This window comes from Setaria viridis, chromosome 6, assembly GCF_005286985.2.
Source record: "Setaria viridis chromosome 6, Setaria_viridis_v4.0, whole genome shotgun sequence".
NCBI lineage: Eukaryota > Viridiplantae > Streptophyta > Magnoliopsida > Poales > Poaceae > Setaria > Setaria viridis.
In genome coordinates, this window is record NC_048268.2 from 4,154,069 (window position 1) to 4,174,413 (window position 20,345).

Sequence of the window (20,345 nt, forward strand, 5' to 3'; positions counted from 1 at the left end):
TCAGCGTCATCATGTGTTTCCAAAGTGAACGGAAGAGAAACTGTTTAGTCTGCTCTTCTTCCTTCCAAATCCTCCGGCGCCGACTGCCACCTTGGCTCGCCGTGATCGTGGCTCCGGTGTCTTCCTTTTCTGTTGCCGCTGCTCAACCAAACAAAGTAGGCAATCATATATTCCTTTACTGTTACAGCTATGTATCTATTCCCTTTGCATTTGCGTTCCATTCGTGGAACCAAACACCACCTAGTTGTCTTTCTTTCCTTGCGACTCTAGAGCACACAGATTTCAAAACAACAAACATTCAATCGGACAGAGCAGGAGGAAGAGATCATCTCAAGAGGAGAAATGAACGGGGAATTTGGGGATTGGCAGGAGGAGACAGACCGACGGGAGATTTTTTTTACTGAGTTTGTTGTCTTAAAAATCTAATATTTTTTCTTATTTTTATTTGTTTATTAATTTCTTCAAAAAGAGATAGCAAAATTGAAAACAATTTATTTTCTCTTTCTAATAGAAAACATTAAGCATGAATATATGTTCAGATTTCAGAAGGCTATAAATATCTTATACATGTATGGTTTCAAACACGCATCAATATGGCTACATAAAACACGCCATAGCAATCAAATAGTTCTTTCCTCCAACCATTATAGCATTAGGCCAACCTTTTCAAGGCTGACTATTGATCCAAGTGTTAGGCACATAGCCATGAAATGATACCTTAGCGAATTAAGCGAAGCAAATAATATTTCAAACAGTTCTCATCTCATTTCGATATTCCACATTTCCATCACAACTTAACTAGATAGTGGAAACTATGATCTAAAACAATTATTGAGCTAAAATTTTAGGATTTCATTAATCAATGTACACAAACAAAAATTGCCTGCCACAATAGTTCAAATATTTGAAAAAACATATTACATCTAATTATCCCACTAAAAATTGCCTTATACTACAATAATAATAGGAAATACGCTGTGCAAAAATTTCAAATCATATAGTGAAACAAATTCACATAGATTGATATTTCACATGCCAATTATGCAACAACTAACGTAAGCTACAAATAGAGGATTAGATACCCACAAACAAGGCATGTGAAATCCTTAATGCTTCAAGAAGTTGTATAGTACATACTATATTAAATGTGCATTTTGACTTGCAGTTTTGTACCTAAAGTCCTCCACTTCTAAATTTAAATTATGTGTCATAACAATGTGTAAGAACTAAGACTATTGATAATCAGTTGTCTCTTAACTATGGTTATACTTCAGAGTTTCATTTTAAAATAAATAATATTTGTGTAGTTATCCACACAAATCATCAAAGTCATCCTGGAAAGAGACCTTCTTGCTAAAACTCAACTAGTATTGAACATGGCACCCACTTGAATAAGTGTTTAACCCGTGCAAGCATTGATCTTGGTTTGCTGCGTGTGATCAACATGATTGTATCAATAAATTAAGTCTGTACTTCTGAATTTTCATTTCTAGAAAACAAATGGTTTTAGCTTTGTACCATTGAACTGTCATACATCACTTTGTTGATTTGTATACAGATTGTCGACCCATACCTTGCATCTTATGGCGCTGAGGATCCCATCGCAGCTATAGTCCAGCTAGCTCAGACAACAATGAGGAGTCTAGTGGGCAAGATTGATCTGAACAAAACTTTGGGCAAAAGAGATGAAATGAACTGTGATATTGTGGTATATTGTTTGATTAATTTTCCATAGCCTAGCATTTTGACAATATTCAAAATATGCTTTGTGGTGCATAAATTCACCTGTGTGGCTGTGTTACCTAATTTCTAGAAAGCCTTTATATATTATAAAAAGGGTAAACAATTTGCAACTTTTGACATAGTAAAACTATCAGGGGCTACTTTATTTATTTCATATGAGCGTTTCATGTTTTCTATTTACATTCTTCAGATGAAACTCCGTGTGTTTGGTTCTGGGGTCGAAGTGGGTTGGGTTGGAGCCGACCCACTTCGACCCATGTTTGGTTGGAAAGGGTGGGGGTTAGGTCCAACCCAGTAGAGGAATATTCCTCCAAGATCCGGGTCGAGATGATCCCTCGAAATCGAGCGGACCATCTCGACCCATTTGCACGGCGTCGGTCTTCGTCCGCGGGCGACGCGCGCCTGGATGCCGCCGCGGCCGCTCGAGCTCCGTGGGAGAGGAGGAGGCACGGTGCTCTGGCCGACGGCGGGGAGGAGGCACGGGCGGGGAGGTGCCGAGGGGAGGGGGCGCGGGCGGGGAGGTGCCGGGGCGGGGAGCTGCCGTGGGGAGGAGCCGGGGTAGGGCTCCAGCCGGCGGCAGGGGGCGCTGGGGGCCGGCCGCGAGGCTCGGGCCGGCGCGGGGCTCCGGCCAGCGGCGGGGGGCACTGGCGGCCGGCCGTGGGGCGCAGGCCGGCGGCGGGGAGAGCAGGGGCCGGCGGCCGGGCAGGAGGAGCGCGCCAGGAGGATGAGCAGGAGCGGACCGTGAGGGAGGGGGAAGAAGATAAGGAAAAAAAGAGAGGCTGACAGGTGAGCCCCGCAGCTGACAGGTGGAGCCCATAACTAACGGTGTTAAAAGGACATCCATCCAACCCTCTCAACCTCTTCAACCAAACAAAAGACTGGGTTGGCTCCAACCCACTCATCCAAACACGGAATGGGTCAGCTCCAACCCATAAAAGTGGGTCGGCTCCAACCCAACCCACGTCATCCCAAAACTAAACACATGCTAAGTTTTCCCACAATTTTATGCAGAAACATCTCAATGAGGCCTCTCCCACATGGGGATTGAAGTGCACTCGGTTTGAGATCAGTAAGGCCCTTCCTCCAGCTTCATTTTTAAGTAGATGCAGGGGATATTCTGTTGCTTGTTGCAATGTCTCGTTCCTTCAAAATATGATGCAGAGGATGTATCTCCACCACATAGTGTTAAGGCTGCTATGGAGAAGATTTGTGCTGCCGAAAGGAGTAAGCAGGCGCATATTCTTGACTCCGAAGGTGACTACTGCATGTATATTTGTAGGCTAATCTAGTTCTGTATTAATAACCGTAGAGAAAAGGATAAGCTGCAGATTTCTTACTTCATTTGTTTCAACTTTATAATTCATATTGAGATTGCACTTCATTGACATTCTCCATTGGTCTGGAGAATATAGCCAGGGGTACATATCAAGCCTTTTTCATTTTATTGTTTTTGTTCTTTGAAAATATGTTAAGCACATGTTATTTTACGGCCATTCTGCTGACTATTTATTTTGGTAATTTTAACCAGGAGAGTATTCCGCTGTAATATCCAAGTCTAAAGCCACAGGAGAAGGAATTCAAATCCTATCTTCAGTAATGCGCTCTCGGAGTACATCAGAGGTATAATTTATCTGACTATCGCCAGTAGCTTGTTTTGAAGTTCCTGTTGCACATTTTGGGCTTAATCTAATGATATGTATCACTTCAGGCTGCTAATCTGATCGTCGCCGAGATGTACCTTAATGCGTTCGCTAAACTTGCCAAGGAGGTAACATTCCTGACTAAGCTATCCCTGTTTATGCCCCGAGTGAAAGTTTTGATGGACTTTATTATTCCTGTTTTACGCATCGTGTGAATGTTTGTAGCTGGATGAACTTTGTTATTCCTGTTTCATGTTGTTGTGAATTTCAAAATGCTGATGGGTGCCTCCAATGCAGAGCACTACACTACTGCTTCCAAGTGATGTGAGCCACCTAGGATGGCTTGTGAGAGAAGCATGGAAGATATTTCAGCGGATTGACACTTAGGTAGTGTTTGGTTTTAGAACCATGTGGGTTGGGTCGGAGCCGACCTACTTTTCTAGATTGGAGCCGTCCCATCTCTTGTTTGATTGGAGGGATGGGTTGGATCCAGTTTTTTGTTTGGTTGAGCTGGTTGAGGGGGTTGGGATGGATGCCTATTTAACACCGTTAGTTGTGGATCCCACCTGTCAGCCGCGGAGCCCACCTATCAGCCTCTCTCTTTTTTCCCCCTCCCTTCCATCTTCTTCCTCCTCTCCTCCCCGCAAGCCAGCCTCCTTCCCCACCGAGCCCCCGCGCCAATGGTCCTCCTCCCCGCCACCGGCGGTCCGCCTCCCTGTGCCGCCTCATCCTTACCCCCGCGCCGACCACCTCATCCCTACCGCCGGAGGTCCTCCTCCCCCACCGAGCTAGCCCGGCCGCGGCGGGGCTCGAGCTCGCCCGGCGCACCTCCCCGTCGACACCAGTGGAGGGCGGCGTCGGGCGGGCGGAGGGCGATGCGAGTGGAGGGCGGCAGCGCCGACGTCGGGCAGGCAGAGGGCGGCGCCGGCATCGGATGGGCGGAGGGCGGTGCCAGTGGAGGGCGGCGGCGGAGGGTGGTGCCGGCATCGGGCGGGTGGAGGGCGGTGGCGGCATCGGGCGGGCAGAGGGCAGCGCCAGTGGAGGGTGGTGGTAGCGTCGGGCGGGCGGGTGGACGCGGGGAGGACGAGTACAAGAAGAAATGAACGCGAACGTCGTTCAAGTTGGTTGGGGTGATTCCTTCTTTTTTAGGGATCGGATGAACCCGGATCTATGATGAATATTCCTCTACTGGGTTCGATCCAACCCCCACCCTCTCCAACCAAACATGGGTCGAAGTGGGTCGGCTCCAACCCAACCCACTTCAACCCTAGAACCAAACACTACCTTAGAGGTCAGGACCCGTGGACACTCAGAGCTCAGCGGCCGTGAAAGACGGTGAGGCAGGCCAGCAAGACTTGCAATAATCTGCCTATTCAGCAATCCCTGGAAAAATTGCTCGAGACTCTGTTTTTTTTTTTGGCCTTTTGGGAGCTTTGGATGGCATACATTGTGGCAGGATTTTGGTAGATGATGACTTGCAGTTACAGACTTACCAGTGACATCATCTTTGGGTTGAATGGGAAGTTGTAAAATGGCTGCAGCACGTTCTTGAATGAAGATGGAAAAGTTTCTTAGATGCACATTTGATAGTGTGCGTACTGCAATGTTTTGCTTAGTTAAGCAAGTCTTTGGTGAAATTGCAGTGTTTTGCTCTAGTTAAGCAGTCTTTGGTGAAATTCAACACTCTGTTGGATCCCTTTGCGCAAGGCCTTACTTTCCCGGAACACACTAGCAACCAGTTGAAATTCTGCAGCGCAGAGGCGCAAGCGTACGACCGACCTTCCAGTCCGCAGAGCTCTTATTTCGTTTGAGCCCTGAAGCCTCTTCGAAACTTTTTTTTCTTCCCCTAAATGAACAGGAGGGCAAGCCCCTACAACCTCTCCGAACCTCTTGATGACCAATCAATGTAAATCTTTGGCCGGTTAACTAGAATGGTTACTATCCTGACGGGCCAGCCTTTGCTTGGATTTTCCGGTTTACCTGGCACAATTTTGACACGCCGCTTGATGCGTCGCGGAGGTGGGGGTACCCGGGGGAGGGGCTGCCCAAGGACCCAGCCCGGAGCGGCGAGGGGCACATCAGATGCGCCGTGTGCCCCTCGAACGAGAAATTAATAGACCTATGCCGCTGGTTGAAACGGCAGTAGCGGCTATCGCCAGCTAAAATGGTGGTTGGCGGATCATACCGCTGTACAGCCTCCTACCGTGGTTTCACCATTTCGTATGGCGGTAGCTGGGCTAACGCCGTTTTAAACGGCGGCAGGTGCCAGGAAGGAGCGCGTCGCGTAGAGAGTCCGTACCATGTCCCATCTGCCAACGCTTGCATATCTTTTGCTTGCGCGCCATGCGCCAGTCATGTCCCATCGGCCGTTGAATCAAAAACCAGCGGAGAGTGAAAGTATAGCGCACAACTAGAGACTTAGAGTTATAGACCATACTGTAGGCTTGCACTAGGCTTGGACCTTAGGACCTACCTGGAGATTTGGAGAATCCATGGTATTGGGAATCGGAAGATAAAACATATGCATCGTACGGAGCTGTTCAACAGTTGCAGCGGTAGCTGTTCAAAGCCTGCCCTTTGCAGGAAGCGATTGCCTGCCGCACGCTACTGCTGTGCGCAGTGGTCAGCCTTAGGGGGTGGCCTGTGGGCTATGGCTCCGCTCCAGACGCTCGTGCGGAGAAGCTTCCGCCACCACGCGCCTGGGGACCCGCGCTTGATGCGTTCGCGCGCCTGGGAGCTACCGCCGCCTCATTTGGCGGAAGCTTCCCCTTCCACCAAATGAGCCGGCGGAGCCGCCTCCCCGCACCCCTAGAATCTGTGTGCGGCTTGCTGGATGGGGCGACGGCAAATGGCGGTAGCTTCCGTCACCGCCGATTGAGATGGCGGTAGCCTGCTACCAAGCGGCGGCATAGGTCTATTTTTACAAATTTTTCATTTGACCATTTATTTCTGCAAAATCGTAAAATAAAAAATATAAAAATAAAAAATCCCCCTCCCTCGTTACCTCGCTCCTTGCTCGCGCTGGATCCCTCTCGTGTCTCCTTGGCTTCTCATTTGAAGAACTTTTGGAGCTGCTGCCAGTATATTGAATTTCCAAGCTGGGGACGACCATCTATCAGAGAGCCTGATAAAACGCCACCAGGTTAAGGGCTAGCTCGGCAGCCCGTTACCCTTTTTCCGCGGAGGAAAGTTTCCACGGGCTAGCTAACCGGTGCCTTTCGAAGCCTGCTGGACGGGGAAGTTCGACCCGTCTGAGCCTATTTTCCCGCGGGAGGCACTCGCCGTCTCCTCGTCCCTCGTCTCGCCCGCTCCGGCAGGCCGCCGCCGCTCCCGGCTCCCGCGCGACCTCCTCCAAGGATCCAGGTTCAGGTGAGCCTCCTCCAGCCCTTCTCCCCATCTCCTCCGAATCGTCCCCTTCCCCTTCTCACTCCCTTCCCCTTTCCTTTATTGCTAGGGTTAGCTCCGGCGTCAGCTCGAGTCCTACGACCGCGGAATTGCTAGATCTGCGGACTCGCCGCTACCTCCTCCGCCTCCGCATCAGGTGCTACTTCCAATTACCGAGCTAGTCTGCCGGTGTTCTGGATCCACTGATACAAGTTGATGAACTCAGCTAGGGGGCAGAGATGCGTTACATTACATTATTGATCATCCGCATCTAGTAATTACTATGGCAGTTATAAAGAAGTACTAGTATAAATCGCTCGTGCAAATTCGGTTTGATTGGACTGAATTAGGGGCCATTTTGTTTTTAGTTTTTTTACCTTGCTAGTACGTCGGTGACTTGCTCGGTTGCTCAGTTCCACTGGTCACCATCACTAGAGAAGTTCAGTTGCTTCAATATGTGTTAGCGATCAATGTGCTGTCCTTACATAACAAGAAATTGTCTTAACATATTTAAATATTAGTTTGTAAGGTCACTAACAGAATCCCTGTTATAACAGATTAGCCAATAAAATAAAACTGCTTCCCAATCTGACTAGTCCTAGTACTTTCTTTCTTAGAGCAACAAGTGATATTACTTTCTAACATCACTGAAAAAATTGATGAGTGTTTTTCTTTTCAAACAAAAAGGTACATGTACATCACCCAAATAGAAGTACTGCATCACTTGGAAGCTAGTATTCTCGAATAAATTGTCTTCGAGCTAAAGTGTAATAAATATGTTCTCATCATGTGGAAATCACAGTGTTTGTCTGGAGTGCTAAAGTGTTTGTCAAGTAGCTATAAGACTTCCACTAGAAACTAGAAATGCACTGAGTTCAACAGGGTAAATTTGTTCTCACCATGTGTAATTGTGATCAGTAGGCTGAGCAAGTTGCCTGAATTTTGGCTAAGCAATTTGACTGTTGATTAGCTTTTCTAGTGGATTGTCGATAATTGTTCCGCAAACAGTATTTTGATCAATCAGGTCCTTTTTTAAAAAAAATAGTTTTTAGTCCTTGGTTTGACCCATTGATCATTGGTTGGTAGACAGGTAGAGCAAGTTAATATTAATTGTATGATAAATGCAATCTGTTACTATCTCAGCATCTGTTAGCATCTCTATAAAAAGATCTGTTAGCTCAAAGAATTATTGGCCATCAGATAAAAATAATATATATCAGTGTTTTGACATATTATTCCGGTGATGATCATTTTTATGTGGTCCTTCTCAATGTGTGCCTTTAGTTGGATGTGGTGTCATCTGCAAGCAACTTTCCAGTAATTTTTGCATTTTCTTCAGTTACAACTATGACAAACTGGCTGGTTAGTGTGCCTAGTATCTGCTATCAAGTTGCTAAGTCAAGGCGATAAGCTTTTCCATTATGACAATTTAAAACCATGAGATCCGGATGAGGGTGGAGTTTGTAATGAACTGTATACTGACTTGATCGATTTTGTGGTACACACACACATAGATAACTTCTAAACATAATCTGGGTCTAAGTTGCAGATGCTTCTTTTATTTGACCTTGTGATTAGGACTAGGACTCTGCAGAGTCTTGAAATCCTGCTTATAAGGTTGCTGCTATTTTATTTTGAATCCAATGTGCACAATAATTGTGCTGTCAAACTAAATTTGTTATACGTGTTCAGCTGCAGAGGTTTGCGGCACCCAGATGAGGCATATGACTGAGAGATGGTTCCTGACAACTGCATCACAGTTTATCTCTTTATTCAAGTAGATTATTTTTAGAAGTAGAAATAGATAGGGATTTGCATTTTCTAGAGATCTAGTTTATCTGCATCAAGGTGTCTATGGCCACGCTACAAGTATCTGAAGTTTGCAGGATAAATGCTTATGTCAGTCTCATGCTCATGATCTGAAGAACTTTTGTGCAGCAACAGAACTGAATGAACTCATGTTACATTTTACTTTTTAATATCTGTGTGGATGAATTGACGGAGAGAACTATTTGCTATGGATTAACTTGACTTGATTAATAATATAACTCCAATTTTGGTACATGTTCGTGTTATCTTTCTCAAATATTTCCTAATTTTGTGGTGCTGATGTAGTTCCTGTCATTAGTTACTGTGCAGTCGTTTTTCCTGATTTCCCCCTCAATTTTTCTGGTTTTTTTTTTCTCGAGTTTTTTCATTTTTTTTGATTATTTTATGGGGTTTTCTGATTTTTTTGAATATTTTCTCCGTTTCCTGGGAGGCTCAGCCCTCCGCTTCCAAATAGTGGCAGGGAATGGTGGGGATCTTCCCTCGGGAAATGAAGTGCCCACTAAAATCCCCCTGGTGGCTTTTTTTCCCGGGGTTTGACTCTCCTTACTGCCAAATTAGCCCGTAGGGGTTGGCCAGCCCGAGCCTCGTGTTTTCCCCAGAGCGGCACCTTCCCACCTCACCACATCGGGCATGGCTCCCCCATCTCACGCGCGACGTTCGTCGTTCTCTCATCGTGAGTGACCGCCGCGCTGCGCCAGTGCTGTTCCGCCTCCCCATCCAAGCACCGCCGTTCTGCCTCACCGTCCAGGTGCTGCCGGTCCTCCCCATCCATCCAGGTGCTACTGCTTTGCCTCCTGATAGGCGACAGGCGCAGCTTGTCCTCCCCACCTTTTGACTGCAACACCACCGCTCCCCTCGGACATCTGGATCTGCAGCAGCACCTCCACCTTGGCCACCTCCTTGGCATCTTCTACCACGGCGCCTTCACATCATCAGCGTCCTCAGTGTCCACTGTTATGTGAGTTTTCCCCCTGTTCATCCTCTCAATCTCGTATTGCATAGGGTTTGTACCTGATGCCCGCGATGTGAGTTCTTGCGCTTTCCCCATCTATGTATAGGCTTTGATTAGAACTCTGTTGTGGTTTATCATCTATATTATTTTCTATTGAGATGTGTGAAATAGAAGTTTAATTGGTCGCAAGTGTTCTTTTACTATAGTGATATTTCTAGTAGTTTAATTGGTTGTGTGACAGATCTTTCAAAGTGTAGTACTCATTCTACTAATTAATAATATTATCTATATACTAGATAATGAACTCTTGGTAGGAGGTATTTAGGCAATTCATGTCAGACAGATATTTATCAAGACAAAAAAATCTAAATGTGAAATATTATCCGTATGCTGGAAGCAATCTGTAATAGCCGCTGTAGACCTAATTTAATTGTAGCCTTTACTTTATTCTTTTTGCAGTAATTCATCAGTTCCATCAGCACAGTAATTGAAAGCAATGTGACTCGAGAATAGTAGATTGATTGATGCAAAGCACCGGGGTTACATATATAGGCTAGGGTCTCTAAGGTTTATAGAAATACTACCAATCAGAAGATCCTAGCCTAATAGGATAACACCTACCTAATCCCTATGGGTGGCGTACGGCAAGGCCTGTGCGGCCAACACCCAAGGCCCATGGGCCGGCCTATACAATCTGTTTAACAGTAATCATCTTGTCCTAAACTCCATATATTTAAAAAGGTAGGGGGTATTGACAACCTGGGTAACCCATCTTTGGTTGCTGAAAGTTTGTTTGATTTCTCACCAATTACTTAGTAGCTTTGAGGGGCAAGCTGCTCTTCCTCAGAGCTTAACATGGAAGGATTTGCTGGGAAAAACTCATCCAGTCCTTCTAAAACGAAATTGCGCACGTCTTTGCATCCAAACACAGGATTCAGGAACAATAGCATGGGGTAACACTGGCTACATAGGATAAGAGTAGATAGATAATACAGACATGTCAATATAGCACGGACTCTGGTATCAGACTATCACTCCTACCTACACTACATCCTCCTTTCATGGAGCTGCAAGATAGAAAGGTCAAAAGAAAGACAGAGGACCAGAGGTTCACACTGGGGACAGGGGCAGAAAATTCAGGCGCAATGCTTCCGGTGACGGTTTTCTCCATTTGGTTCTGAAGCTGCCCCGCAACAGCCACGACAGGCCCTAGCGAATCTAGCCGCAGTCGAGGTTTATGGTTTACTCGCACTTGATGGAGCGGTAGATGTGCCGCACGAAGAAGAGTGATGCGCGGAAACCGACAGTGCCTAGCATGAGGAAGAAGCCGTAGCAGACGCAGGTCATGTAGCCAAAGAAGAAGGATGTCTGCATGAAGCCTGACATGTCGGACCGCGCGTGGTAGTAGTAGATGCAGTAGAAGAAGATGAATATGCCAGTGGAGCCTCCACACAGGACAGACCTGCAGACAAGCACAAGTTTTGTTATCAAAGCGCAAGAGGGAGTATGGCAACATAAACCAGGAAATAAAGGAGCAGAGGTAATATTAACATTCTGAATTTTGCTACAAGCAAGAATTCGATTTTATCTTTTCATAATATTTATTATATGTCCACTTAGTAATTGTCCTATATTTCATCAGACTTCTAGCGCCAATTGTCCAGCCTTCAGTTGATATGAAACAACGAACGATATAGATCAATTCAGAGTTGTTGCTGAAATAACTTCTTAAAGGTGTAGTGCTTTATAAGTTTGTTTATCTGGATACTAAGTGTTTATTAAGCTCACACAAATGCAATTTCTATAGACATCTCTCGCGCAAACTCTGATCTAGCAATCTATTTACTAAAATACTCCTAGTTGCTACAAAGTGCACCTTCCCTATGCTTCTGACTTCCAGTTTTGATAGTTGGCTTGTGCAAACACAATTGAGTAGTAAAACAAATAAGAACAAAAAAGGGGATAAAAGAAATAAGATGAATTAATATTTCAAACACTGACCTCCACCACCACTGGTGATCCTCAACAGCAAGCTGGAAATATGTGAGTGCTACTGTGACAAAGGCTGTGACAATGATGAGGATAATGAACACAATGAAAAGGATGCTGTAGATGGTGTAGATCTTATGCCCCCATATGCTAGCAAATATGTAGTACAGCTCGATGTAAATAGCACTGAAAGGGAGGAACCCTGCCATTGCCATCTGAGGAATGGTGCTTCGGTACCATGGAAGTTGAGGGATTTCCCTTGGGTATTTGGTGGTGCGGCAGGGAGCTTGGAATTCTGTGTTACTATTTTTCCCAGCAATACCACCCAATACAAGGAGTGGAGAGGTCACAAGTGCCCAGATCAGAATAATGACAATGATTGTGCCAAAAGGCAAAGCTGCTGTAGCACTGTACGCTATCGCAACAGTATTTAGGAAGCAGAATGTAAGGAAGAGAGGACCACAGAACAGGCAGCCAGTAAATATCAGATTCCTCACCTGAAATGTTTAGACAGGATGTGTAAACACATAGCAGTAAAATGGGTCAAGAAAAACGTGCATTAAAGCATGACTTACCCAGTTTGTTCCCTCCAGTTGAAGATAGAAGGAAGTGGCTGTGTATCCAGCAATACCAGATGTAAGGGCATATATGACAACAAGGGCAGTGAAAAGAGCTCCCCTGTTGTATGGGTAGAAGACGCCAACAAGTGCAAGTAGGAATATGAAAATCGCACTGTGAAACAAGAATCGTTTATTACTGGTCAGAATCATTTCAAAGTTTGACTCATAACATAATCTAAACTAAAAGGTTCTTACAGGGCAAGAAGCTGAGTTCCAGATCCAATAATTGCTGCAAAAAGGGACTTTTGCTTCGGGAAGCGGAAAACGTCGCCATGTATGTACTTCCATCCACTCTCCTCTTGATCTTCAAGGGACTCATCTTCATGCGAATACCTTTAAAGGAAATCACAAAATTAAAAATGCATCTAGTAACTGCAACCTGGGTGACTAGAATGGAATGCAATAATGAAGGTCTTACTTGATGAAATCATTCTTGAGCACACGCATCAAGATTGTAGCCAGGAAGCCAGTAAGGAGGAGTACCGTAACACATGAGTTAATTATGGAAAACCAATGGATCTCAAGATGTTGTGGCATAGAGGAAGACTTGGAGTACTTTTCCATTCTTTTCTCAAAAGAAATATCTGTCTTTTTCCATGTCACTGAATAAGAGAACTCTATTGGCACTTCCTTGTCCTCTGTGATATCTACAGCCACATTTGGATCAGTTTGGACGTTGATTTCTATGACACGGTTATCGTTGTACATGATGTCAAAGTGGATGTGCTTAAACAGTAGGTATTTTGCATCCCCTTGCTCTCTATCCTTGTCCATTTTACCAAGGAATCCCCATAAAGGCAAATCATCATAGTACATCTGGAAGTAGTAATCCTTGGCAACTGCATCCCGGAGCTTCGCAACTTGCTCCTTTGTCAATGTTTTCTCGCAGAGAATCTTGGAGTTCTTGTCTTCCTTGAAGTTCAACTCATATGGTGCATCAACCAACCGATCACCATTTAGAACCTCTCCCAAAGCTTCCTTTTTGTCCTTTGGATGTTCTATTACAAGTCAGCAGTTAACAAGAAAGAAACAACACGTGGCCAGAATCAATCAAAGGGATTGCTGAAGCAAGCAAGTAAACGCAGAGAACATTGGTAATTGCATACCTGGTGCACAGAAGGGCAGATCATAGTACCGATATGTCTCACTGCAATACACATCATGCAACTCGATCATCATCATGGTCAAACTGGGAACAAAGCGATTTGAACAAGCAGCTAACATACAAAAAGCACATGGTTACTCCCTTGTAGATTCCATTGTTGTGGCAACACTAAAAGTGTGAAATTGCAAAGCTCACGTGGAATTATTGACAATGTAGGGCACATTTCCCTTTGGTTGAGATATCCATACTGCTTATTTCTAGATTGTGCATGTGAAACCACAAATACATTTTGAACCTAGAGCTATCTTCCTATAATTGCAGAACATCGCATTAGCTAATCCATAGCTACTACCTACTATAAGACAGATGAGACACTTACCACTAACGCTTCTAAGTACAGGTTAGCAGAAAAACTACTCTGAGTAACCGTAACTGCCGACAGAAACAACAACATCAAAACTTAGTCTAAATCATTCATCCCTACACATTGTATGCAAAACTGGAAAACATAGCACAACACAAAGCTGATCCAAATATCTATTTTTTTTGACAGGCCACGGACAAATAAAGCTTGCACATACCTTGGATTGTGAAAAGGACCGACTTTGTTCGCGTAGAGTGGGACATGATCCCCCTCCTTGTACTTGTGATCAGAGCCATCAGCTCTGGCTCCCATCGCACAAGACAAAATCAGCACCGCAAGAACAACGCCCGCCCCCGCCCTTGCCATCTCCGCGGGCACCTGTTCAAGAGCACCGACAAAATTCTGAGATATTATCTCCACCGCACCAGGGAACCACCTGCAGCCCCTCAGATCCTTACCAAGATCCACAGCGGGAGCGCGCCCGAACCCCGCGGCGGAGCAGATGGCGCCGTTCCCGTGCCGCCCCGGCGCGGAGGCGGCGGATTTGGGTGGGAGCCCGTCGGCAGGGGCGGGGTTCTTGGGGAGGAAACGGCGGGGATCTGCTGGGGAGGGAAGCTCGTGGAGATTTTGGGGGGAAGAGCCGAAGTGGGGAGGAAATGGATTGAAAAGACAATCTCTTTCGGTCAGGTCAAGCAGCACGGGAGTGAAGAAATCTCCTAGATCTCCTATGCAAGAAGAGGAAGAAGAGTGTAATAAAAAACCCGGACGTGTTTGTCCTTTGACCTTTTTTTTGTCTTGGTTTCAGGAGACTTGCGATTTCTAAATTCCGCGGCTTGATTGCGTTCGGCAGAGCTCGGAATGGAGTTTGCTTGAAGCATGGTTTGTTTGGTTAAAAGAGACATTGTTTACCAATATGATAAAAGAGGTCAGAATATCACCCATCAATTTTGCCCATTCAAGAATTTTTAATTTGCTCTTAGGAGTAAAATACATGTAATTATCTTTATATTTTAATTTGGTCATACTACTCGAAAAAGTGTAAATCATGATCATTAACTGTGTTGATATGGCTATGAGTCCATAATTCTACGTATTTGTATGATGTTCTTTATGTATGATTGATTGTGGCTAAGTCACACGTATGTCTCTTCACTTTCTCTTTTGCATTTACATCTCTCTCTGTTGCACTCTTCCACCTACAATAATCATCTATAGCTCCTTCCATATTCTGAAGAGAGAGCAATCGCTTATCTATGTGCAGAATAAGGAGACGTAAAGCAATTTCACATGATTGTTGAATCATCCATACCTCATCTTCTAGAATACGAATAAATGAGACGCATCTCACCACTGCTTTTTACTGATTGCATCGTTCATGTCAAAAATAAGGTGACGAATCAACCAAGATGTTATTTAATTTCGAACTCCCAAGCACTATACCCTAATTGTCAACTCAACCTTGCTCGTGTCACCACAAAACCTACAGCTCAACCTTGCTCGTGCCAGTGAAGATCATCTTTTCAAGGGTACGAACCTGACTAAATCCTTGCATGCGAGCTTGAGCGTGTTCTCACCCTTTGATCCTCTTGCCGAACATAAATTCCTATTAATCTAGAATTGTTGCCTATTAATCTAGAACTGCAGGTCTAACGTTGTCACCAATTAATATTAGCGGTCTATGAAACATGAGCAATAAAATTAACTTGCCATATAGCTGCCGGCATGCTTAGGATCTTTGGACATGAAACCATTTAATTATACATGTTGGAAAAAGGAAAACACTACGTACATACCACAATTTGACCACATTGAATGAGCAGACATAGCCAAACTTAATCCATACCATCTAAATACGTATAATTAAGGATCTAATGACCGTATTAGTGTAGTCGAGCTAGTTTAATGGCCACAATCTACACTTTCCTGAGTACGATGGCCAAATTGAAATATGAAGACAAGTACAATGATCATTCATGTATATTACTGGACTCTAAAACGGGGGCGGGTTTTAGAGTGTGACTGTTTCTCTCCAAATTTTTTACTCTTCACATAATTCTAAATTTTAGGATTTATGTGAAGAGAGTACAATACAGTACTCCACTCAGTGCGACTATTTTGCTCCAAGTTTTAAAATAAAAGACGTGTATGACTGCTAATATCGTTATCATCTTCAAACCTACATGGATATTCCCTTTCTTACATATAATAAATTGTTTGAGTTGTGCAATTCTTTTGAAAAGTTTCCACAAAATACCAAACATTTGGGTGTCATTTGGATTTTTTTGGGAATTGAGGGAGGGAATGGGATATGATGAGTAGGATATATCTCATCCCATGTTTGGATATGGGTTTGGAAATGGAAAATAGGAGCTCCTTATCCTACCAAATGATTCCCGATGAAAGGGGTGGGTTATGAATTATGATATCCTTACTACATAGTACTACTATCTGTAAACATTACAGCATGGAATATTAGGAAGGAACACAATTGGTGCGTTTTTTAAGAAAAAAGCTTGAGGCCACAACAAGTTTTCCATCTGATCCAAGAAGCGGCAACGGGCATGTGGTAACCTAGAATTGGGTTAGAGTGCTTTGTATATTTATGTTATTGCTGAGTGAGTGAGGCCCTGTTTGGAAGGAAGGGGTTTAGCCCTGGGCTAAAATTTAGCCCCCTCAAATAGAGTGCTAAACTTTAGCACCGTGAGATGTTTGGGTAGGGGACTAAACTTTAGCACTTTGATTGCCAAAAGATTTTTTTTACCCTCATTTATCTCCTCTCCTCTACCCCTCCACAACTCCTTCCTTGTCAACTCCAATCGAGCAAGCACGGCAGTCGTATCCTCCTCTCGTCCCCGGCGTTGGCGGTGGACCAACTCCTCGCGCAGCTCGACCGCCGCACCCAGATCCCATGCCCTCTCCTCCGCCTCCTCCTCCTCCTGCTAGAGCTGTGCATGGAGCGCCGCGGCCGAGGCTCCGCGGGGTCCGCGAGCCACGCCAGCGGATGAGCCGCGGGGTCGACCGGCGCGGAGGGGAGCCCGCGACGCCGACGCGACTGTGCGGAAGGGACGCCGCGGCAGGGGGCTCGCCGGGGCAGAGGCAGCAGCTTAGCAGCGCGCGAGAATGAGGGAAAAACCAAATGGCTATCCCTTTTTGTATTTTTTACATCTTTTGTCGGTGGAGGCAGCGAGTCGTCGTTGGGCGTCTGGGAGGAGGAAGCGGTGGATGCGGCATCGGAAGAGGAGGAGGTCCGATCCAGGCCCTTCCCGCACCGCAGGAAGTACAACTCGCCTCACTAGCAGCAGGCGGCCCCCGCGCATCGGCGATAGCGGCGGCGCCGACAAGCTCAAGGACTTCGAGTCTCAGGTCCGCGCCGTGGCCCGGTTCCGCCACCCCAACATCCTCCGGCTGCGCGGCTTCTACTGGGGCGCCAATGGGTGGAGGCGGCGGAGCTGGCCGGAGTCCCTCACCGTCCCCATCACCTCCTCCTCCTCGGATCCGACGACCGCGGCGGTGGCGGGGCCGACTGGGCTCGGATTCGGCGGCGACGGTGGCGGGGCTTGCGAGGCGAGGCGGAGGCGGCGACGGTGGTGGCGGGGCCGGTCGTGGCGCAGGTGGTTGCGTGGGGGAGCAAGGCGACGAGCACCAGAGGATGCGCCGGGGCAGTGAGGTGCCAGGCGGAGGCGGCGGGGTGCCGTGTGGAGGAGGAGGACGGCGAGATCTGGCGGGGAGGAGTGAGAGGGAGGAGAGAGGGGGGCAAGGGGAGGAATTTTGGACAAGGAGACCACTTTTAGCTCCTTTAGTCTATTTTAGCTACCCCAACTGGCTAAAGGATTAGTGGGGGGCTAAAGTTTAGCACACCAGATTTAGCTGGGTGTTTGGGAAGCTTGGTGACTAAAATGGATTAAAGTGGGGGTGCTAAACTTTAGCACCCCTCTCCCAAACACCCCCTGAGTCAATTTATGTAATATAGAACTCTATGTAACTCAGACGTTATCTCTTCTTCTTAAATGAATCAGCAGTGCTCCTGCTTTATTTGAGAAAAACTATCCGTAGTGTACATTTTTTTTGGAGCATCTAAAGAATATTTTTTTCATAGTCACAAAGCACGACCAACCTTCCGTTGACAATAGAGGAAGATCTCCAACATAAAGAACCTTCTATTTCAACTCCAGTTTATTAATCACAATATCTCCAAATTGTTCTACTTCGTGTGATGCTATTGCATTTCTTATGCTCCCAGGTATTTCAGGTCTTGTGCCACTAAACAAGCTAGAGAGAGAGACCCAGCAAAAAAAACAACAATAGCTGAGATTACATGGAGAAATAATTCTACAGAAGTCTACGATGACAACAAACCTTCTAACGAAAAGGGAACAGAGGAGACCGCGTGATCCCAAATTCCCCAGCTTATAAAAGAGCCAAGCACCGATAGGTCGAGCATGTTTGTTTTCTCATCTTCTGTACGGGCGGCAACGTGCAGAGATCCTAATCGTGCCTGCCTCAACTAGGCTTTTGTTGCTCTTTCTTGCTACCGACACCCTCCTTGCTTACACACCGCGTACGATGTCTACCATATTTTGCTATCTTTGTCATTACATAATAATTATTTTTATAAAGGAAGCTTATTTATTAAACATAAAGTTTTGACCTCTGTCAGCCAATACAAGAGGGGAAAAAGAAAAGAAGCCTAGCAAGCCTGAAGGCTCCTCAACCTATTTTCAATAAGTCATCTATTCTACGAAGATCTCAGACTCAGCATATGACTCAAAACTGCCTACCAATCTACGTTCTATCTACGGAGAAATGGTTTGACGTGATTGCTCATATTCTCTTTACCACGAAATCCCAAAACTTCGCCGTCCTCTACAAAACAAGGTGGTGATGGACGGTGCACCAAAAGTATTTGTATCATACATCGTCGGTATTTAAACCCGGCAATCTACCGATGCGGTGCTCGAGGTAGTATTTTGGTTAGTAGGGCTCGTCGAGATCAAGAACTCAAATATAAACGCACATACATGATTTAGACAGGTTCGAGCCGCTAGATTACATAATACCCAACATCATGTGTGTTGGTTGGATTGAATCGTTTTGGAGGGGTCCCTACCTCGCCTTATATTATCAGGGGTAGGGTTACAGGTCGGTTGGTTACAAGAATACTAGTCGGATACGACTAGAGAAGTTCTACTCTTATTACAACGAGTACTTTCCTAATCATCGACTAGTTCCTGTCTTTTCATGTAGACTACGCCATCCTGCGCCATGGTCTCCATGTTAGATGCGTTTCTGTGTCTAGCCCCATATTTAGGACTGTCCAAACCTTCTAGTGGGCCTATAGATGCATGTACAACAAGCCCCCTAGTACTTTTTAGTCGAATGCAGCAGTTCTGAGTACTCTTGTAGACTTCACCGACTAGTTTTTGTTGCTCTTCAAGTACTTCATCTAGTTGAATCTTCAAAAGGTACCCAAAAACTGTCATACGATTAGAATGTGCTCAAGCCTCATTTAACTCAGTCTCATACCCTCCAATGTTGAATTTTATATGGAAGTGCGATGAAAGTCGCACTCCATATGGAGTAGCCCCCGAGGCTTAGGTTGAATCGAAGAATCAGGCTAAGGGTCAATCTATAATTCGCATCACTTTTCCCTTAAAACTCAAAGAAAAAACTTTTTATCGATGGATACGTGGCACATAGCCCCCGAGCCTTTAGCCGACTAGTTTGGTAGGTACAAGGGTCAACATGACCATCTCTGAAACGAGATCTTATCTCCTCCTGAAATAAAGGTAACTACCAATCAGGTGTCCGAAATTCTGGGGATCCTTTAAATCAAAATCCCCAGTTTTTACCGTTCCACTGTTATAAATAACGGAGGAAGTTATCACTTTTGTTTTACCTTTGCTATTTACCTTTCCAACTTCCACACTTTAGCCCTAGCGCCGCCGCCACTATTCGATCTCCAAACACTAGCGGTTTTTTGTCCTCCCACCAAACAACCCCTGAGTGTATGCGACAGAAGAAGCTCGTGACATTAAGGATGGGTAGGAAAGCTTGTTGTGTCCAAATCAGGCGAAGGCGAGAAGAAGAAAACATCTAACAAGAAGAAAGAGTTGCAGTTGCTGGCGCCCAAGTACGGAAAAACCGATCAGATCACGCCGCCAAATCCAGTTTGTGCCTAGAAGCGGTCAACTCTGAAGGAGGAGGATATCAAGGTGCTTGTAGCCGCCAATTTACTCCAAGATCAGGACTTCATCAACTGGCGATCTGCATATGGCAACGTATGCCCTTTGGAGTCCTATCCCGATGAGATGGTAATTTTTGCCCATTTCATCGAGCGAAGCCTTGCATTGCCCTCTTCAGATTTCTTCCGGGGTTTACTGTATTATTATAAATTGGAGTTGGTGCATCCAAACCCCAATGGGATCCTCCATAGTGAAATCTTCATTCATTTTTGCGAAGCCTTTCTAGGGATCAGACCGCACTTTCAATTATTCCGGAAGTTTTTCCGTGTGAAGCCACAACCCTCAAAAGATCATACTCTCTTAGTTGAAGGCGCCGAGACCCAGATGCAAGAGACAGTGAGCAACTAGTATCTAGATTACGAGTTGATAGACTCCAATACCGGGTGGAAGGAAAAGTGGTGCTACATTAGCAACCATAATTCGAAACTACCCGAACTAACAGGACATCGCCCTCATGGAACAACCACTGGCTTGAT

General features: G+C 45.5%; 1 protein-coding gene and 1 long non-coding RNA gene across 2 annotated transcripts; one reads left to right on the forward strand and one right to left on the reverse strand.

Annotated features, from left to right (window-relative positions):
* The first annotated feature begins 6,540 nt into the window (after positions 1-6,540).
* Positions 6,541-8,829, forward strand: LOC117860543 (uncharacterized). The gene is made up of 3 exons (XR_004641513.2): positions 6,541-6,752; positions 6,838-6,924; positions 8,460-8,829. It is a non-coding gene; the product is annotated as an uncharacterized lncRNA (long non-coding RNA).
* A 1,664-nt stretch (positions 8,830-10,493) lies between these two features.
* On the reverse strand, positions 10,494-14,441 carry LOC117860542 (transmembrane 9 superfamily member 2). The gene is made up of 8 exons (XM_034743856.2): positions 14,086-14,441; positions 13,845-14,005; positions 13,265-13,305; positions 12,577-13,156; positions 12,354-12,491; positions 12,114-12,270; positions 11,551-12,035; positions 10,494-11,011 (listed from the first exon to the last, which is right to left on the reverse strand). The coding sequence occupies exons 2-8, from the start codon at positions 13,991-13,993 to the stop codon at positions 10,792-10,794; spliced, it is 1,770 nt and encodes a 589-aa protein (XP_034599747.1). The 5' UTR covers positions 13,994-14,005; positions 14,086-14,441; the 3' UTR covers positions 10,494-10,791.
* Positions 14,442-20,345: the final 5,904 nt, after the last annotated feature.

Bases quoted from the DNA above. Each gene is read 5' to 3' on its own strand.
- LOC117860542 (XM_034743856.2), bottom strand. From the start codon at position 13,993: ATGGCAAGGGCGGGGGCGGGCGTTGTTCTTGCGGTGCTGATTTTGTCT. The intron at 12,492-12,576 runs GTAAGACCTTCA...TTTCCTTTAAAG, and splicing joins CTCAAGAATGATTTCATCAA to GTATTCGCATGAAGATGAGT. The intron at 12,036-12,113 runs GTAAGTCATGCT...TAAACATTTCAG, and splicing joins AACTGGAGGGAACAAACTGG to GTGAGGAATCTGATATTTAC.